Source organism: Biomphalaria glabrata, chromosome 5, assembly GCF_947242115.1.
Source record: "Biomphalaria glabrata chromosome 5, xgBioGlab47.1, whole genome shotgun sequence".
Lineage (NCBI taxonomy): Eukaryota > Metazoa > Mollusca > Gastropoda > Planorbidae > Biomphalaria > Biomphalaria glabrata.
The window spans coordinates 29,564,186-29,587,126 of NC_074715.1; the positions used below are offsets into that span (position 1 = coordinate 29,564,186).

The 22,941-nt window shown below is 37.4% G+C and overlaps 1 protein-coding gene across 6 annotated transcripts in view; it reads left to right on the forward strand.

Moving 5' to 3' along the window:
- Positions 1 to 22,941, forward strand: part of LOC106058494 (serine/threonine-protein kinase MARK1-like) — a 234,793-nt gene that overhangs the window by 86,938 nt on the left and 124,914 nt on the right. For all 6 annotated transcript variants that reach the window (XM_013215955.2, XM_013215941.2, XM_013215949.2 and 3 more), the window contains exon 3: positions 16,475 to 16,641. In XM_013215955.2, coding sequence (XP_013071409.2) covers positions 16,475 to 16,641 — 167 coding nt within the window. The remainder of the gene's footprint in view (positions 1 to 16,474; positions 16,642 to 22,941) is intronic.

Sequence of the window (22,941 nt, forward strand, 5' to 3'; positions counted from 1 at the left end):
CTTGCAACATCTAATTCCATTAGTAGTCTCTCTATGTGACTAGGTTGTTATATAACATGCAACTTCTAATTCCATTAGTAGTCTCTCTATGTGACTAGGTTGTTATATAACTTGCAACATCTAATTCCATTAGTAGTCTATCTATGTGACTAGGTTGTTATATAACATGCAACTTCTAATTCCATTAGTAGTCTCTCTATGTGACTAGGTTGTTATATAACATGCAACTTCTAATTCCATTAGTAGTCTCTCTATGTGACTAGGTTGTTATATAACATGCAACTTCTAATTCCATTAGTAGTATCTCTATGTGACTAGGTTGTTATATAACATGCAACTTCTAATTCCATTAGTAGTATATCTATGTGACTAGGTTGTTATATAACGTGTAACTTCTAATTCCATTAGTAGTCTCTCTATGTGACTAGGTTGTTATATAACATGTAACTTCTAATTCCATTAGTAGTCTCTCTATGTGACTAGGTTGTTATATAACTTATAACTTCTAATTCCATTAGTAGTCTCTCTATGTGACTAGGTTGTTATATAACTTATAACTTCTAATTCCATTAGTAGTCTCTCTATGTGACTAGGTTGTTATATAACTTATAACTTCTAATTCCATTAGTAGTCTCTCTATGTGACTAGGTTGTTATATAACTTATAACTTCTAATTCCATTAGTAGTCTCTCTATGTGACTAGGTTGTTATATAACTTGCAACATCTAATTCCATTAGTAGTCTCTCTATGTGACTAGGTTGTTATATAACTTGCAACATCTAATTCCATTAGTAGTCTCTCTATGTGACTAGGTTGTTATATAACTTGCAACATCTAATTCCATTAGTAGTCTCTCTATGTGACTAGGTTGTTATATAACTTGCAACATCTAATTCCATTGGTAGTATCTCTATGTGACTAGGTTGTTATATAACTTGCAACATCTAATTCCATTGGTAGTCTCTCTATGTGACTAGGTTGTTATATAACTTGCAACATCTAATTCCATTAGTAGTCTCTCTATGTGACTAGGTTGTTATATAACTTGCAACATCTAATTCCATTAGTAGTATCTCTATGTGACTAGGTTGTTATATAACTTGCAACATCTAATTCCATTAGTAGTCTCTCTATGTGACTAGGTTGTTATATAACTTGCAACATCTAATTCCATTAGTAGTCTCTCTATGTGACTAGGTTGTTATATAACTTGCAACATCTAATTCCATTAGTAGTCTCTCTATGTGACTAGGTTGTTATATAACTTGCAACATCTAATTCCATTGGTAGTCTCTCTATGTGACTAGGTTGTTATATAACTTGCAACATCTAATTCCATTGGTAGTATCTCTATGTGACTAGGTTGTTATATAACTTGCAACATCTAATTCCATTAGTAGTCTCTCTATGTGACTAGGTTGTTATATAACTTGCAACTTCTAATTCCATTAGTAGTCTATCTATGTGACTAGGTTGTTATATAACTTGCAACATCTAATTCCATTAGTAGTCTCTCTATGTGACTAGGTTGTTATATAACTTGCAACATCTAATTCCATTGGTAGTCTCTCTATGTGACTAGGTTGTTATATAACTTGCAACATCTAATTCCATTAGTAGTCTCTCTATGTGACTAGGTTGTTATATAACTTGCAACATCTAATTCCATTAGTAGTCTCTCTATGTGACTAGGTTGTTATATAACTTATAACTTCTAATTCCATTAGTAGTCTCTCTATGTGACTAGGTTGTTATATAACTTGCAACATCTAATTCCATTGGTAGTCTCTCTATGTGACTAGGTTGTTATATAACTTGCAACATCTAATTCCATTGGTAGTCTCTCTATGTGACTAGGTTGTTATATAACTTGCAACATCTAATTCCATTGGTAGTCTCTCTATGTGACTAGGTTGTTATATAACTTATAACTTCTAATTCCATTAGTAGTCTCTCTATGTGACTAGGTTGTTATATAACTTGCAACATCTAATTCCATTGGTAGTCTCTCTATGTGACTAGGTTGTTATATAACTTGCAACATCTAATTCCATTAGTAGTCTCTATTCCAGACATGGTTGCTTTGCACAAGCGCAATTAATTTTTTTTTTGTTCTAATTGTAACAAAACTGAAAATTGGAATTCTAAAACTAATATACAATTGAACTCTCTACACAAATCTGCACCAACGTTTTAGTTCGAGAAAGCGCGCGACTAAGCTGCAGACTGGGAAATGGAATACACACGCCGTAAGCTCGCTCTGCAGACAGCAGGCTTCAAGGATGAAACTAATAACTTCAGTTTTCAACATGATTAGACCGTATACTTCTTGTATTTACATATCTATGTATGTCAAACCGTGTCCATAATTACGATAATGTAATTTAATGAAATATTTTTATTGTATTAAAAATATTCTTTGAATTTCTAATTTGAACAAAAACATTTGAATGAACGAATCCAATAAGCTATCAGTTTTCATGCCAGTCGTACCGATCGAATTTGTGGCTTTTCGGAGCGAATTCATGTCTAGACATTCAAACAAAGCTGATAGACGGGAAAAACAATCTTCATTGTAAACAATCCATCACTGTTCAAGGTTGGATATGCAAAAGAAGTCATTGTCGAACCAAGAAGTTATCGCACCGTCTTCGGTCACAAATGTGACATGATTATCAATAAATTATAACGATTAACAATCGACTTTAATAGGATCGCTGAAGAAGGGTTGTTTTTTTGTTTTTTTTTTTTGGTGTTTTTTTTTTTTTTACGAATCCTAGCTCCCTCTTCTTCGTGGATGAAAAGGTGTCAAAAGACACAAGTGGTGCTAATACAGAATGGTTTAAATACTAATTAAAAATGGAATTATTTATTTAATGCTCAAATAGTTGATAGTGCATTGCACCAATAATTCCAATGCTCGAGTGCGAGCCCCATGTTCAACAATTGTTTGTTCTCTGTATTTTAGAATGACAAAATGAATGTTATGTTGACTCTAATATTAGAACATAAGTAAGAATCTAGAGTTTACCTGCCTTGCTTACTTTAGAATGGTCACATTTCTACAAATTAACGTTGTGACGTCTTTGGCGTGAAGAAAACAGGCCACGATCTTGCAACCATCATGTCCTTTACAGACGTGTGCAACCATCATGTCCTTTACAGACGTGTGCAACCATCATGTCCTTTACAGACGTGTGCAACCATCATGTGCTTTACAGAAGTGTGCAACCATCATGTCCTTTACAGACGTGTGCAACCATCATGTCCTTTACAGACGTGTGCAACCATCATGTCCTTTACAGACGTGTGCAACCATCATGTCCTTTACAGACGTGTGCAACCATCATGTCCTTTACAGACGTGTGCAACCATCATGTCCTTTACAGACGTGTGCAACCATCATGTCCTTTACAGACGTGTGCAACCAACATGTCCTTTACAGACGTGTGCAACCATCATGTCCTTTACAGACGTGTGCAACCATCATGTCCTTTACAGACGTGTGCAACCAACATGTCCTTTACAGACGTGTGCAACCATCATGTCCTTTACAGACGTGTGCAACCATCATGTCCTTTACAGACGTGTGCAACCATCATGTCCTTTACAGACGTGTGCAACCATCATGTCCTTTACAGACGTGTGCAACCATCATGTCCTTTACAGACGTGTGCAACCATCATGTCCTTTACAGACGTGTGCAACCATCATGTCCTTTACAGACGTGTGCAACCATCATGTCCTTTACAGACGTGTGCAACCATCATGTCCTTTACAGACGTGTGCAACCATCATGTCCTTTACCACGTGTGCAACCATCATGTCCTTTACAGACGTGTGCAACCATCATGTCCTTTACAGACGTGTGCAACCATCATGTCCTTTACAGACGTGTGCAACCAACATGTCCTTTACAGACGTGTGCAACCATCATGTCCTTTACAGACGTGTGCAACCATCATGTCCTTTACAGACGTGTGCAACCATCATGTCCTTTACAGACGTGTGCAACCATCATGTCCTTTACAGACGTGTGCAACCATCATGTCCTTTACAGACGTGTGCAACCATCATGTCCTTTACAGACGTGTGCAACCATCATGTCCTTTACAGACGTGTGCAACCATCATGTCCTTTACAGACGTGTGCAACCAACATGTCCTTTACAGACGTGTGCAACCATCATGTCCTTTACAGACGTGTGCAACCATCATGTCCTTTACAGACGTGTGCAACCATCATGTCCTTTACAGACGTGTGCAACCATCATGTCCTTTACAGACGTGTGCAACCATCATGTCCTTTACAGACGTGTGCAACCATCATGTCCTTTACAGACGTGTCTACAGCCTGGAATGTCTCTCCCACTTCATTTTCATCAGTTCTTAACTTTATCTGACCGACGCACTTCTGACTAGGAGTAAAACCTCACAGCCCTCTTTCATGTCCCCCTAGATGGCTAAGTGCTCACAGCGCTCCATTCAGGTCCCCCTAGATGGCTAAGTGCTCACAGCGCTCTATCAATGAGGATGGAAGAAAGGCTTGATAACCAATCAAATCCGTTGCACTTTCCCCAGCAGAGTCCCAGCAAGCTCCACCACGGAACGCAATGGTACAGTATAGGTATAAGAAGTTTTCCCCGCTGAGCTTGGGCTCCGACCTCGCATAACATTGGGGGGGGGGGGGACCGGGTAATCCATTGCCTAGAGACCCATTAACAATCGGTGATTAAATGATCATCTAGTTAATCGGGGCCTTTAGACAGGAGGGTTGGTGAAGAGCCAATCCTTCATCCTGGCCACGTTTTAAAATCCTTTCCCGTGCCAAAGGTTCGTAAAAGGGATTTATCTCGTGCCGTTTTGGACATCTCGTCGAGGGGAGCGCGAGCATAATGTATTTGTAACTTGGAAGACGTCACTTTAAAAACATTTGAGAAACACTGCCAATGTAGTACTCATTACCAATGAAGCCTCTAGAAGACTTGTTGTAATCATGGGCTGGGGTTTGAACCACTTCGCCACTATGTTGAATAAAGACGAGAAACGGAAATGACTTATAGCTGCGCCATCCATGATCTCTCCCAGCACTGCCATTATCTCATTTCCATACATTTCCTGCGTAGAAAATGTATTTGTTCTTTGCTTGGTTAGGTTTGACTCAAATCACTCTTTTATTTAGTACTTGAGGCAAAGTTTTAAATGCTCAATTACAAATCGAAGTATTCAGATGAATATATATTTATCGAAATATCTCAAAGTTCTTCCAGTGTTTTTAAACTTTTATTGTGAGACATTTGTGTGGGTTTTAGTCATCAGTCTGTGTGGTACGTCATCAGTCTGTGTAGTACGTCATCTGTGTGTGTGGTACGTCATCTGTGTGTGTGGTACGTCATCTGTGTGTGTGGTACGTCATCTGTGTGTGTGGTACGTCATCTGTGTGTGTCATTTTTTTTCACACTACAGTTTAATTCTTTGTCGCCTCAAGCCTTGATTGTTGATTCTAAGACAAGTGTGATGTTCACTGATGTCAGTCGTATGGCAATAGGTCATCTATGTGGTTACTTCACGTTCTTGATGTTGTTCTTATGCAGATGCGCACTGGCTATATGACCATTTGGGCTTATGCCTGGTGGGCAGATGCCGGTGGGGCCACCGAAAGGGCCGCTTGAATGCTTGAATGTTTTAAGATTTTAAACTATTCTCTTGAAATGCAACACATTGAGCGTTGTGATTTTTAATTTTGTTTACACTTTAATATCTAAAACTAATCTAAAGCATTGTCGTAAATACCCTACATCCGTCTATAGGGCTTCTAGTAGAACGTCAATTCTTTATACTCACTTAACGATAAACAAGAAACTTAAGGCCATTTTTTCTTATAGAGATCGACGTTAGTGTGAATATATTCGGATGAATCTATAAAGGGACCAACAATGTTCTAAGTCCAATAGATGACATGTCCAGTCACATACGAATTGTTATTGGTTTGGTGGAGTTGTCGTATGAGCTCAAGTAGCCGCTACAAAGTCCTTTACAAATCATAACTATTACATTAAACAGTGTAGAAATGTGCTAATTGGAAACAAAATGCAAAAGAATCGAAAAGAAGGAGCAGAAAATAAGTCAGGTGCTAGAATCTTGTGCGAAAAAAAAAAAAAAAAAATTTTTAATGTAGTAAAATTCTGACTGTTTCCTCGCCAGCACTAGAGATTTACCAAAGTTATGATGACAGCATTTATGAATGAGCAGTCTCAACGCCATAAGACGACAAAGATATAGACTTAGTTTGAAATACGGAGATGGTTTGCTAAAATATGAGATAATCTAGACAGCATTAGTTTTACTGAACGTAGGTATATTAAATTACCTTCAAACAAGTGGACTCGGTGTTCTGTTGTGTGTGTGGCCAGCTCTCAGATGCGGACAGTCAAACTAGGTTTTCAGTTATTGAGAAAGCAGTATTTGACCTTGTGAGTAAAGTAAAATTACCTTTCAGACCTTGCGATCTATGGAGTAGATGATGTGAAGGTCATCTGTTTCTTTGGCCATAGGTTAACGAGCAGCACAACGACCGACCGCCTTTGCTTACCTCAACTAAGGTCAGGTACCCTAGAAATCCCTAAACTCAAAATATAATGAACAAATTGCCTTCCGAACTGCCTTAGGGACTGTATTCTGTAATTTTTTTTTCTCTGAATTAAAGTCTCCTTGCATATGAGAGCGTATGCGACCTAACCGTTTTGCTATCAACATTTTTTTTTTATGTATATAAATAAAATATTAAAAGTAATACAGGTTTACAATAGAAACATACTGCGTTTCCAAAATCTAATTTTTATTACAATAAATAAAAAAAAATTATCTTCTAAAATTTGTGTAATGATAAATTTTAAAAACATTTTAGTAATATCACGCCATTGGGACTATTTACTTTAAAAAAGATTTATTATCAAATAAAATGCAAATAAAAAAACCTTTAGAGTTCTCTATGTCGTTGTACTACGAAAAAAAAAAAAAAAAGAAAAGATCATTATTTTAAAGGCTGTAAAGGATGTCATTTTTAGCGGCCCAAGAAAGGGGAAAAGACGCTATTAGTTTTGTGCGAAATGTCTGTCCGTCTGTCCCGTTTAGATCTCGTAAACTAGAAAAGATATTGAAAATCCGACATCACAATATTTTAGACCATTCAAAGTTCTGATGCAACGGCTACTTTTTTTTTCATGAAAGCGAAAAATCTAATTTTTTAAATCAGTTATGCAAGCAGTTTTTTAAAGAGAAAAAGCTAATTAGTATGTATTTTAAGTTAAACCTAATTTAGAACGAATAGTAATCTTATAAACTCCATTTTCTTATACATTTTTGATTATAACACGGTATATGGAATTCAAATAAAAGATTAAACATTTTCATAATAATTACATTATGTAAAGACCAGGAGGGGCACGGCAAAGCGCTTAGTTTCCGAACCGAGCGTCCCGAATTCGAATCCTAGTGAAGACCGGGATTTTCAACTTCGGAATCCCTGGGCGCCTTTGAGTCTACCCAGCTCTAATGGGTACCTGACATTAGTTAGGGAAAAGTAAAGGCGGTTGGTCGTTGTGCTGGCTACATGACACCCTCATTAACCGTAAGCCACAAAAACAGATGAACTTTACATCATCTGCCCTACAGACCCGGGGTCGGCAACCTGCGGCTCTCGAGCCACATGCGGCTCCTTGGATGTGAAGCTGCGGCTCTTTAGTTCCATACGCAAATATAATTTATTTTATCGAAACATTTTTTAACATAGTTCTGAATCTTTAAATGAAGATTAGTCGCCGATTCGATCTCTCAGCTACTTGTACTCGCTTCTCACCACACTCCTCCCTCATTACACGCGTCTTCACTGTTGTCAGTCCGTAGTAAGCTCTCGAATGACGCCGTCGTCGGATGTTTCTATGTTGGTTTTAATTCGCTTTGACGCAAGACGAATCAGCATCTTAACCGCGAGCTTAGACTGTGACGTATAGTTTGTTGTTTCAAGTAAATGAGTTGGAAGTTATATATCTTCTCAAAGTTAGAAGCAATCTACAAGTAAAGATAATCTGGCAAGCTTTGCGTACCACTAGAAATTGCACAAAAAGGCAAAACATTGACAGATGATGAGTAAAGACTGCTTCCTACGTGCGCCTGAAGAACTGTTTCGTGATTTCAAAACCAAACCAGAAGTCTTGAAAAAAAAATCAAACATTTGCCACTATCCGCTGAAACAGTACAAGATAGAATAGCTAAAATATCTTCAAATGTAAAATATTTGCTGGTGGAAGATATTCAACTTTCTTCTGTCTTATTACTTCCTATAGATGAGTCTTGAGAAATAAAGACACGGCACAACTTGCCCATTTTGTCAGGTAGATGTCTTCCTAAGGATTTCTTACCGCTCTCATGACAAACTAGAGGGGACGATAAAGCGAATGGTGTGCAAAAATACCTTGAAGACAATAAGATCGATTTAAATAAAATCATTTAAATAGCAACTGATAGAGCCAGAAGTATGACAGGAACGAAATAAAAGGGCAACAACGATTTGTCGGAGCAAAATAGACCATGAAATTCTTACGTTTCCCTTAATAATGCATCAAGAAGCGCTTTGTGCCCAAAACGATTCCGACCGTCATAGTTGAGGTCATGAATTTGGTAATCAAGATTATTAACAGCATCTTGTCAAAAGCACTCTACCACTTAAAGGAAATGGAGACTCAGTATTCCGACCACCTTCTTCCCAAAACAAAAAGTGCTATGACTTTCTAAAAGTAAGGTGATGAAACGTTTTGTTTTGTGCTTGAATGAATTAAATACATTACAAAATGAAAAAGACATTTATCACACCGAATTAGAGAACGACAAATAGTTTCAAAAATTTTACTTTATGATCGATATAACAGAGAAATGAAATGAACTGAATCTAAAACTGAAAGGAAAGGAAAACCCAGCCTATGTTTTGGTAGAATTGGTTTGTTTTGAAGAAAAATTAATTCCTTTTGCAGAAGATATTCAGAGCGGTCAATTACTTCATTTTGAATGTCTAAAGCAGTATCGCGATAAAATTATTGCAACTTTTGACAGAAATTACTTCAGCATAGTTATGAAAAAATCAAAAATAAATTTCTTGACAGATTTGAGCGTTCCTAGTACACCATCTCAACACAAATAATAACGAAATCCACATTGATCTATTTGGAATTAATTCTGGATCTCTAGACATGCAATAGATCGATTTAAAAAGTAAAGTTTTGTGGGGTAGAAAATTTACAGAGTTAAAAAGCAAGTTGGAGGTGTTGTAGGTCCAGAAATGTATGTACGTAACGTAACAAAAGTGGACAGCTTTAAAAGGATTGCCGTGAGTTGATTTGGTGCATGGAATAATCTTCAATATTGCTACAGTGAGGTGAAAGGTTGCAATAAATATATATAATCTGTTGTATATAAATTATTTTTTTCCATTGGAAAAAATTTATTGTGTAAGAACTTTTATAGTTGGGAAGAAAAAAACTTTGTGGCTCTTTAAAAACTTCAAAATTTTGTAAATTGTAGTTTTTGGCTCTTCCGACTCAAAAGGTTGCCGACCCCTGCTATAGACCATAGGGTCTGAAAGGTGAACTAGTTAGGCCAGGTTCACTTCTAACTTTGCATTAGCTTGCACCTATCCTTTGATCTGCTGGACCGTTGGGGCACTACACAAGATCTGTCAACCTTTTTTCTCCATTCTTATCTCTCATTTGTCTTTGATATAATTTCATTTGGATGCTCTTTCTGAAAATATTGAAGCCTGCCTGGGTGGACCAATTCGGGGGTCGATTTTAAGTTTGTGTTTCCACACAAACTGTCTTTGTAACCTTGTTTTTTTTTAAATTTGTTTGAGTATTACTAAATTTAGACTTTTTAAGGTCAAATTTAGTGTTTGCATTAAACGTACTCTTTCTTTTGACTAATAATGTTTTAAAACATATAAAATGTTTTCATTCAGTTAAAGTTCTACATTTTAAAATAATATTTACAAAATACTGAATTAGAAATTATAGATTTATCTTTCAGGTATAAATTTGAAGTACGTATAAATAATCTCAAATTTCGTTAACATTGCTTGTCATGCGTCACTTGCTTAGAACATTGGCTATTCATATCAAAGGTACAGAGTTCGATTCCCTTTTACTGAATTTTTCTTACATAAAGTTTTTCATGCGTATTTTTAATTAATAAATAACTAAAAAAAATAGCAATATATTGTGCTTAGCTATTAAATTATTTTTTTTTACTATTTTAATCATCGTGTGTCCCTTAAAGGTTAGCGTAACAGTATTTCTTGACTCTTCCCTATCAGAAGCTATCCTTAGCAGTAATCAAGACAAAGGCAGGTCCATTGATTGATGTTGATCATCTAGCTTGTCATGGTCATTTTATGACTTTTGTACCTTTATTAGAGATGATTTGGACATCGAGTCGTGTCCAACAATATGACAGAACCATCTTTGAATGCCTTGAATTTGAATGTCAAGTACATGTATATGTTAATGTATGTGGTAGCAGAAATTTATTCATGATAAGAGATTCACCATTCCAACTGTTGTGCTTTATTCTTTTAGTTATATAGTGCCTATTGGGTAGTTTCAGAATCATCAAATAAATCATTTATATAGCAAAATACTTTCGATACATTATTAAACTTTACAAAATGCTTTTGATATGATTGGATGCCCTTCATATGGCATGCAATTTATGGGCCGCATTGTATAGAAATGCTCGGGCCGATTTTGAAACCCAGTCCGCCCCTGTTCTTAAGTTTGATCTGTGTCGAACTAAATGGTTTTCTTTTAGCGCCGAGATTTGTCCTCCTTTAATCTCACGTATTGTCCATAATGTGACTCTTCGCTATCTAACATGTGACCCTTTACACGTTTTTATATCCATTATGTGACTCTTCGCTATCTAACATGTGACCCTTTACACGTTTTTATATCCATTATGTGACTCTTCGCTATCTAACATGTGGCCCTTTACACGTTTTTATATAGATTATTTGATTTGATGAGTTCATGTAGAGCAGTGATTCCCAAAGTGGTCTATATAGACCCCTAGGTGTCTACGAAGACTTCCTGGGGTTTACGAAAGTGAAAAATAAATTGGGGGTCTATGAGATGTCCACGTGGGTCTACGGTAATAGATTTTATTTAAGCAGGTCGTGACTTTCATGTTTACATCCCATTAATGTAATTCTTTCATACACTAATATATGATTTGTATCTTCATTGATCCTGACAATATTTATCCTGCTATTCAAACGAAAATTTGTTGCATTTAATTTCAATACTTATTTTAATTGCTTAATTTTGTCTACATGTAACTAATGTTTAACAAAGTAGACTGTAGGACGTTGATTATTTAAAATTGGGATTCATTCTTTCCTTTTTAAACAAGCGGTTGCCTAAGTGCCTTTTTATGACAATATGAAACTAATTACTACATCTGAGATGATGCCACCCTGAGAAAGAAGATAAAGATTTGAAAAACTTTCGAACACTCAAAGATAAAGTTCAGAATATACTCACAAAATCTCTCTTCGACATCATAAAGAAGATGATGGTTTGTGAGCGTTAAAGTAGTTTTAAAAACTGTTTTACACAATCCTACATCAGATATTATTAAAAGAATTGCTTTAAGCAACAATACAGATCAAGGGCACATCGGTGGCATGAGTTATAAAATTAAAAGCTTCTTATGTAATTCTTAGCACACGACATACATTCAGTTTTGGATCAGCGGTGTCACAGGCTCTGACAGAGTGTAGTACAGTGTGCTGCAAACTGCTTAAGGGTCGACGGCTCCTTATTTTTAAGAGGGTTGACCCACGAAACTTTTCCCGTGTTTGGGTATAGTTGCAAGGCAGCAGAGGTTTGAATTCAGTTTTCCTTCTGCTAGGTGGGCTGCAAGCCAGCTTTAATGTCCCCTACTTGCTCAAAGCTTACTGGTTTAGGCGCCAGTTACTCACCTTTGCCCCTTCTCCTGTTAATGAAAACAGTTCCTAGGACTCAATATTTGAGACACACGTGAAAGATCAAGAAATACACGAGAAACTGTGCTTTGCGAAAACTTTTACAATGATACATAAGGCAAATAAATTAATTAATTCATATTTCATGTTTGATGACTACATCATAGAACAACAAATTCCTATATGAAACATAATATCCATAGCAATGGCTAATAGACGTGCAAAAAACACCCACCCCAAAAAACATCATTTCCAGTGTGTTTGGTGACTCCATTAATAAATATTAATTGTGATACTAATTGGTTTAAATTGGAATTTTATAAATAAAAAAGATAAATCTCTGTAACTTTAAATTACTTTTTCATTCCTACACGCACTACAGTTAGAAATTAGTTTAAAAAATGGAGTGAATGAATTTTCAAAAACGAAATATAAGTTAAGCAGGGGGTCTTAAGAAAACCAGAAAACATGGCAAGGGGTCTACGAGACAAAAAAGGTTAGGTAACCACTGAAGTAGACCTATGACTTTGATGTCGTCTATGCAGCCCATTGATGTCGTGTCATTTGGTAGCATCAACTAATTGACAATTAGACTCTATCCGCTTTGCCCTTTATTGCCATGTGTATTCGAGGACGTCAATGATGTGACTTTGACGTCATGTTGTGTTTTTTTTTGTTGTAATTTTGACGTCATACTTTGGTCTTGTAACTTTAGTGTACATTTTACGTTGATATGAGACATTTTTAGAATCATGGGTAGTGAGCTCAGTAGATGTAGCTAAAATGGAAGTTAGGGTGTGTTTGTTTAGCACTAAATTATATTCTACATCATGACACACCAACATGTGTTGCGTCTCCATTTCACCAGTTGAATGACCAGTTGAATGACCAGTGGAATGACCAGTTGAATGGCCAGTTGAATAATCAGTTGAATGACCAGTTAAATGACCAGTAGAATGACCAGTTGAATGGCCAGTTGAATAATCAGTTGAATGACCAGTTGAATGACCAGTAGAATGACCAGTTGAATGGTCAGTTGAATAATCAGTTGAATGACCAGTTGAATGGCCAGTTGAATAATCAGTTGAATGACCAGTAAAATGACCAGTTGAATGATCAGCTAAATGACCAGTTGAAAGACCAGTTGAATGACCAGTTGAATGACCATTGAATGACCAGTTGAAAGACCAGTTGAATGACCAGTTAAATGACCAGTAGAATGACCAGTTGAATGGCCAGTTGAATAATCAGTTGAATGACCAGTTGAATGACCAGTAGAATGACCAGTTGAATGGTCAGTTGAATAATCAGTTGAATGACCAGTTGAATGGCCAGTTGAATAATCAGTTGAATGACCAGTAAAATGACCAGTTGAATGATCAGCTAAATGACCAGTTGAAAGACCAGTTGAAAGACCAGTTGAATGACCAGTTGAATGACCATTGAATGACCAGTTGAAAGACCAGTTGAATGACCAGTTGAATGACCAGTTGAAAGACCAGTTGAATGACCAGTTGAAAGACCAGTTAAATGACCAGTTGAATGATCAGCTAAATGACCAGTTGAATGACCAGTTGAAAGACCAGTTGAATGACCAGATGAAAGACCAGTTGAATGACCAGTTGAAAGACCAGTTGAATGACCAGTTAAATGACCAGTTGAATGACCAGTTGAATAATCAGTTGAATGACCAGTTAAATGACTAGTTGAATGATCAGCTAAATGACCAGTTGAATGACCAGTTGAATGACCAGTTGAATGACCAGTTGAAAGACCAGTTGAAAGACCAGTTGAATGAACAGTTGAATGACCAGTTGAATGACCAGTTGCATGACCAGTTGAATGACCAGTTGAAAGACCAGTTGAATGACCAGTTGAATGACCAGTTGAACGACCAGTTGAATAATCAGTGGAATGACCAGTTAAATGACCAGTTGAATGATCAGCTAAACGACCAGTTGAATGACCAGTTGAAAGATCAGTTGAATGATCAGTTGAATGACCAGTTGAATGACCAGTTGAATGAACAGTTGAATGACCAGTTGAATGACCAGTTGAATGACCAGTTGAATGACCAGTTGAAAGACCAGTTGAATGACCAGTTGAATGACCAGTTGAATGACCAGTTGAATAATCAGTTGAATGACCAGTTAAATGACCAGTTGAATGATCAGCTAAACGACCAGTTGAATGACCAGTTGAAAGATCAGTTGAATGATCAGTTGAATGACCAGTTGAATGACCAGTTGAATGATCAGTTGAATGACCAGTTGAAAGATCAGTTGAATGACCAGTTGAATGATCAATTGAATGACCAGTTGAATTACCATTTGAATGATCAGTGAACTAATGCTCGAATCTCCCGCCACAGAAGCTTCATTAATTTGATCTGTGCCGTCTGCTGGCTGCACTGTTACCATAGCAACGTTTTTGTTGCTCTTTTCAATCGTTACTTTGGTCCTTGAGAAGTAAAGAGAAAAAGAAAAAAGTGTGAGAGAATAAAGAGAGGTGGGGGCTGAGTGGCAAAGAAAAGAGAGAGAGAGAGAAAGAGATGGAGCTGTGAGATGAACAATGAGAGATATTTGCTAAAGGGTTACTTGAATGTCTAATTGGGCATCAGAAGGACTGGACAAAAGGCGATACATGAGTGTATCTGTGTGTGTGTGTGTGCGGGTGGATTTTTTTTTTACCTTGTTAAGCTGACGAAGCAAGGGGCGGGGACGGGGGGGGGGAGCTGAAAATGTCTCTGATGCTAATTGTATGTTTGGTGTCTGATGAAAAAATATGACCTGGGTATGACACTGTATGCTTGTTATAACACTGCTGGTTTGACCAATCAAAACTTGGAAAGCTCCAATGTATATTATCTACGAGGAAGACATGTTGAAAGACAACAAGACAGATTCCAAATCAGTTTGTTGTTACAATCTATCAATCTAGGATAAGTCAATGGATGGGACCGAGGCGTATATTCAATTTGAACAATGTCTTTGCTTGGCCTCCAGGAAATATTAAATATGGAACCAAATAGTTTGTAAGGTTTTCTCTGAAGTTAAAATTAATGCTTAGTTCAAACTCATTAAAAATACATTTTTACAAATTAAAGGAAAAAATTTCTTTGAGCTCTATAAGGCAGACTATGAAATTGTATTTTTATCTGGCCAACTGTTACCGACAGTGTGACGTGGCAAGCAACAAGTCACAACCTCAGATTGGGAATTGAACAAGAAACAAAACACAAACAAATGTTTCTTTTCCGAAGTGTTTTATTTTTGTTTGGGTTCAAGCAATAGGGTAAAGGAGGTTTTAGAAAGGAAAAAATTACAATCCTTCTTTGTGTGTTCATATACAAGTGTGTGTGTGTGTGTGTTCTTTCACGTACATGTTTTAGATAAAAATACTATTAAAAAAAAAGAAAAAAAAAAGAAGCTTACATTAACTTTAAGTGCAACTGTATCAATTAGTTTGGATCAGTCATGTAATAAAATTTGTAATAGATCTGTGCCATTAGAAATATTTTTACCAATTGTTTTTTGTTTAGCACAATCTCATGCTTTTAGCTTTCTCAATGCGCTATGATCCTATCACTTTGTCTGAAACAGTTGGGAAAGCATGGGGGAAAGAAAACATGGAGTGAATGTTACCGTTATCGCTTTTTAAATGCATTTATTAAAAAAAAAAGTTAAATACCTGAATTTGAACTCGATGGCTCTAACCTCCCCAAGCCAACACATTAACCACTGTGCCAGCGAATCGCTTATAAAAATAGAAGGTTTTTAACTTATCTATTGTTACCTTCAAACTTTAAAGTAGCAACCTACATAGGCTAATTCAACTTATACCACCACATCAGTCAAGTACAATTTCTAACCCTCGTTCGACACCAAAGAAAATAATTGATTACAAATAGTTAATTAACTAATTGGTATGTTTTTTTTTCATTGATTCTAGTGTTGTCAGGTAAAAGAAATAATTGTGCAAAATTTCAGCTTGAGCCGAGATTGGGGGTGGGAGAAATAACGTGTACAAACTTTTTGCCAGACAGACAGACAGACAGAGTGAGTTGATATAAACTTTGTAATAATTTACAACATAAAAGTGTCATGACTATGTTACAGACATACACACACACACAGTCGGTTTAATGAAATCATTTTCTATGAAAAGAACACTTGGCGGTTCAATAGGAAATTCGCAAGACTTGAACAAAGAACGGTATCAGATCACTTTACACTAATGTTTATATTTTTAATTGACCTAAACCATAGGATTTTTTAAATAAGTGAAATCAGGTGGTTTTTATAGAGGTGACATCGGGTGATTTTTTAAAAATAGGTAATGAATCCTATATAATCCAAAACATCATCTAGATTTAATGCCCCACTTGCAGAAATGCAAACAAGAGACAATAAATTATTTACTTGTTTACTTTTGAACCAACAGGCTACGACGCTGCACTGTCTTGTTATGGAGTACGCCTCTGGAGGGGAGCTGCAAGCCTTTATCAAGTTACAAAAGGATTTTAGATTGTCGGAGGATAGGGGCCGACCTTACATACGACAATTGGTGTCGGCCCTGCATTACCTGCACGAAAGAGGAGTCGCGCACAGGTATGTTATCTCTTGTTTGGTCTCTCTTCCTCTTTCTTTCGCATTGTTATTGTTGATTCTGTGTTCAAAGACACATCAATACCAAAGATGATTCAAGTTGAAACTCGATGTTTTTGGGTTTTTTTTAAAGCTCTTTTCCTAATTTCTATTTATGGTACTGGAAATACCCAGTTTTATTTTTAGTGCCGTATTCTCATTGGCTCTTATTTTGATATCTTCTTGCGTTCCACCCCCACCCATTTTTTTCCTATTCCATTAATTTGCGCTTAGTTTATTATACGAAGCAAATAACGCATTCCCAACCCCCGTGATTTCAATAGTATTTCAAAACGTAAATCTGTTTCACCCAGTATTCCACGACTACGTTTGCCAGACATTGTCAGTCGACATATTCCACACCATAGATAACTTGTTCAATGGTGGTGTAACTAGACCAAATCATGACATCTAGGAATGAAATAAACTCAATATAAATCTTATGCTACGTAAATACAAAACAAACCTTAATATAAAATATACATAAAAAAAAGCTTATTAAAGAGAAATAACTACATATGTACATCCATATCTCTCAATGCTGTAAGATTTATTTACCTTTTGTATACCAGAAAAAAAATTATTAAGTATCACACATTTTTTGTTTGCAAAATGGTGCTGCACTGTGGCGACATACAATTAGTGCTTTCAATCCACAAAGTGTAAGACAAATTTCCTTACGGACATTAAAGATTATTATTATTATTATTATTAATTGGTTGATTTTTGTGTTTGATTCACGTTTTGCTAGGGGCAATGAATAAATATGTGAAGTTTCAACTTGATCCAAGAACGGGATGTGGAGAAATAACGTGTGCACGAAAAGTGTACTAGACTCACAGACCAAGCGTTATAGTAGGCCTGACGTTATGACCCGTGACGTGGCAACCTGTGGGCTAGTCTAAAATGCCCACAGGTTAAGACGTGGCAGGTCAGTGTTGAGGCCTCCTATAACGGTGGGTCTCGGACAGACAGACGGAGTGAGTTTGATAGAAGCTTTTCAAAAAAAAAAAGGCTCTAAGGATATAGGCCTACATCTAAGCGCTGCGCAGTCAGCTGATTGCAGACGACAATCTGATCACGTACGTTTGTCCTGCTTTCCCCTCCCCCAGACACTTTGTTTTCTTACTTTTGATTCGTCCAGAAAAAAAAATACCGCCCGTCTCCTTTTACTTTTTTTATGAGTGGGGGGGGGGGTGTAGCGGGGGTGGGGGTTACGTTTCTTTCAAAATAAGGTAAAAAGAAAGAATGAGGTGGGAAGGGAAGAAAGGTTCAGCCCAGTTCAAGACTAGCTCTGTCAATACTAAGGTCAAGGCTATATGTGGCAGACGTCCTCAATAATCCGCGAATGTATGTGTTTGTGCTATTGTAGTTCTTCCCACAGAACCCCCCCCCCCCAACGAGTAACTGTTTGGGCTGTTGTTATACAGTATATAATGATACCAGCAAATACGTCTGTAGATGAGATTTATACAGTATATAATGACACCAGCAAATACGTCTGTAGATGAGATTTATACAGTATATAATGACACCAGCAAATACGTCTGTAGATGAGATTTATACAGTATATAATGACACCAGCAAATACGTCTGTAGATGAGATTTATACAGTATATAATGACACCAGCAAATACGTCTGTAGATGAGATTTATACAGTATATAATGACACCAGCAAATACGTCTGTAGATGAGATTTGTGTGTTACACTTTCGAAAGATCTAAATGATGAAAACAAAAAAGTTTGGGATCTCCTTTTTTTTTTAAACAGTACTAGTTATATTGAGTGATACAGACTGTTAAACAATGTACCCATCTACAAAGTAGTGCATCTCTTGGTTAGAACAAGCTCTTTAAATTCAAGGGCATTACTCAAACCAAGTCTACTAGATATAGTGAAATGGACGAACAAATAGTAACTAGTGAAGTGACACCGGAAGTGACACCGGAAGACTAGAACCCTTGAAAGTCCTTCATATTCCTACGATGTACTACCTCTGTGATGGACGGGTGTTTCATAGAAAACGACCCCTTGACCGTCTGATTAAAAGATTGATTTTAAAAACAATATATCACCCGTGCATTGTAATATTTGGTAGCCTTGACGCTAGTTTTTCTTGTCAACTAACCTACCATTTGTTTGTAAAATGTTTGTTAGTAAAATGTTTTACATGTTTCGGATGTTCCTTCAGAGTTGAAGATAATTACTTCCTAGTCCAAACCTCCCACAGGACGACGGGGAATGGGAGCGGGCAGGGTTTGAACCCTGGACCATCGATAAATCCGAACGACAGTCCAGCGCGCAAACCACACGTCCAGGCAGCCCGCAAACCGCACGACTGAAGCGACGCAACTGCTTGGAATGTTTCTTGTGGCATCCAAGCCCCAACACACACAAACAAATTGCCAACTGGATGTCTGTATGGTCTGCATTGGTCCCCCATACAGCTAAAACGAAAAATGGTTTACAAATGCATAGTACTGCAGAATGTGTGATTTGAAAGGGCGTAAATAAAATAAAATCAAATGAAAAAGTTTGGTAGAGAGGGTCGATAATAAAGAGAGAAGTCTGTGATATACAACATCATCTTTCTTTTAAAGCAGCATCTCCTGTAATTGGACAGTTTTAGTCACAAAAATTTGACCCATCATTACAACATTACGGCAATAGCAAGTTTTGAAGTAGAATCGCGTTGGCGAAGACCTATTATAATAACCTCTGCAACAAAATTTTAAATCAAGATATTGTTACAGACGCCGCTCGCCTTAAAGGTCATTCTTTGAAGTTGAAAAGATCACTGTACGTATGTTTATTCGCTCCCTCTCTCATGGCGAGCTACCATAAGTTGAGATACACTGTGTTAGACTTCAACATATCCGCCAGATCAAAAGTTGAATGACACTTCAAATACCCGCTCTCAATAGTGGTCTATGACTAACTGCTGGAGTACACTATAGTGCAACCTAATCCTATTCTAGAGCCAGTCAACTGTGTCATAATGTGATAGTTTTCTTTGGAAATCCCAAGTTGGGAAAATTCAGGAACATAAATTTGGTAGGTTTTTTTTTTTCGACGTTGGTGTCTTTCTCTTGAATGTCTAAGTTTAACAATTGTCTCCAGATCAAGTCTCGAGATGACTAAGTGTTGCTTAGAAAAAGACTTCAACAAAAATGTCTAGACACTCGATCAATTTCGTCCTTCATGGATTGAAATACCAATAGTCAAAATATTGTTTTTGTGGCTTGTAAGATATATATATATATATGTCATGGGCGTAGCCAGGTGGGGGTTCTTGAGGTTCCAACCCCCCCCCCCCGAAATGAAATCCCCCCCCTTGGGGGGGGGAGTCGGAATTTAGTGACTGATTTTTTGCTTTGATTTTGTTTATTTTAGGTGAGATTTTAATACTAAACCATCACTTGCCCCAGCACAACCAAAGGGGTTTTGAGTTTAAAACCACCTACCAGGGGGGTTCGAGTTTAAAACCCCCTACCAGGGGGGTTCGAGTTTAAAAACCCCTACCAGGGGGGTTCGAGTTTAAAACCGCTACCAGAGCGGTTCGAGTTTAAAAACCCCTACTAGGGGTTTTGAGTTTAAAACCCCCTACCAGGGGTTTTGAGTTTTAAACCCCCTACCTGGGGTTTTTGCAGTTAACTCCCCCTCTTCTATAAAACAAAACAAAAAAAAATGCAAACGAAAATCCCCTAATTCCAAGAGCACAGTTAAGGAAGATTTTGATTTTAAAACCCCGTCAAAAATTTACGATAAACCCCCTCTTTAATATAAAAAAAAAGCTAATTACGCACTCAAAATGTTATGAGCGTAGCTAAATGGGTTTTGACTCAGTTTTGAGTTTAAACTCCACTTCAGTGGGGTTTGAAGGTAAAAAATACCTCTTTTTAATAAAAAAAAAAAGCAAATTATACACTAAAAATGTTAGGAGTGTAGTCTATGGGGTTTTGAGTTTAAACTCCCCTCCAGTGGAGTTTGAAGATAAAAAGTACCTCTTCAATATAAATAAAAGAAAATTACTCACTCTAAAATCTATGAGCGTAGTCAAAGGGGTTTTGAGTTTAAACCTCCCGCCATCTTCAGTGTAAGAAAAAAAGCAAATTACGCACTCAAAATGCTAAGAGCGTTGCCGAAAGGGGTTTTGAGTTTAAACCCCCATTCAGAGGGGTTTGGTGCTAAAAATACATCTTCAATATAAAAAAAAGCAAATTACACACTAAAATTATTTGAGCGTAGCCAAGCCAATCGGGGGTTTTGAGTTCTTCTACAGATGGCTTTTTTTTTTAAAGTTTAAAACCCCTCCAGATGGTTTTGAGTCTAAGATCCCCCTACAGAGCATTTTGAGGTGGAAAACCCCCAATAGAAGATTTTGACGATAAAACTTCTCTTTTCGATATAAAATCTAAAGCAAACTACAGTCACTTAATTCCAAGATCGTATTCAAGAGAGGTTACACATTTTTACCAGTGGCAGGGCTCCATTAATAAACTGCAGTGAATAGTCATCTACCGAAATCGAAAAACACTAAATATAGCTCAACAAAGATGACTAAGACAGATCTCAGGAGTCAGTTATAGAGATCGGATCTAAATCAAGGAAATCCTATGCCGAACTGGGAGTCGACCCCTTAGTAAGATTGTGAGAGAACGACGCATGAGGTTTGCGGGACATGTTCTCCGACAAAATGAATTACGCATAAGAAGAGTTGCAATTCATGGAGGTCCTCATGGTAGGTGGGAAGAGGCTTCTGACATTACCAGTGACAGATTTTTATGGAAACTGCTTGCCGTCAAATGTTCCGAACGGCGTGGGAGGGTCTAAGTCAGTAAGAATAGCACATTAGGTTTTTGAAATAAAACTTTTTAATAGCATTAAAATGGACTGTAGATACCTCAGAATATGCATTTTGTTGGTTTTCAATATCAGAAATAGTGCCTGGCGGCGCTGGGGGAGCTCCTAGCGCTCCCCCAGACCCCTTTGCTAGTGATGTCGGGGAATCTACAATTTTTTCACTAACTCATGGAAGAACCTATTCTAGGGCACAATAAACGTCTTCCGAAAGAATGAAGGGTCAGAATGTAATAAAGATTATGTACACAAACACACACACACACATAAATACATATAATTTTTTTTTCGCGGGGGGGGGGGGGGGGGGGGGAGAGAAAAATTCACCCCCCCAAAACCCCCCCCCGAAAAAAAAGTCCTGGCTACGCCCATGATATATGTATATGGCTCCTTTTGTCTCGAACGGCAATGGATGCGCCCAAATGAGTCACTGGTTTTGGCTTAATCTTGAGACGGGGCAGAATCTGGTGTGGCTAATCAAGCCAATTCTAGAACGGCAGACTTTGCCACAATTCGTACATGTGTATGCCTCTGATTTAGGGCTAGCGGACAGGGCAGCTTTCTTTTTTTCACTCTTGATTAAGGCCGCTTCCATTTTTTTTGTTCTCAGCAAGGATTGTCCCAGCACGCACAGTCTGTCTCCATGCACTCCGGTCTTTGTCTATGTTTTCCCACATACTTTCGCTGATGCCTGTGGCTCTCATGTCTCGCTTGCAGACATCTCTATGTTAGTCTTGGGCGGCCCTTGGGTCTGACTCCTTCCACAAGCTCAGCATATAAGATATCTTTTGGGATTCTACCATCTGGCATGCGGGTGACATGTCCAAGCCAGCGTAATCTTCTTTGTGTCAGGAGAGCATACATGCTGTTCATATTGGCCAATATCAAAACTTCCTGATTGGAGACATGGTCCCTCCAAGAGATGCCCATTATGCGTCTCAGGCATGTGTAGTTAAGTGTCCCTGACTATGGAACGGGAAACTTAATTATAAAACTGTATTATTATCTTGAGAAAAGTACACACTGAAACTGTTTAGTTATTTGATTGAGAACACATTCTCGAACAAGTTTGTACACAACACAGATGCAGTTACAGTTCGGATACTTTCCTACCGGTATTAATGACTACACTAAAAATGTGATCATTGACCCAATTGAAAGCATCTCTGTGGGTTTACAAACGATTTAAACACTCCAAGGTTTTATCTTGAACCATTGTCCAAGAAGCTTTAGAAATGAGTGCTGGGTGATCAATAATTCACCTGGGTCTAGTTTCTGTGTAGGAGACTGTGTGAAAGTCTATCAGTTTCTGACCTTGAAACTATTAAATTGTTTGTACTAGTTTGAAATACGTACACATTCCTGAATTGTTTGTACTAGTTTGAAATACGCACACATTCCT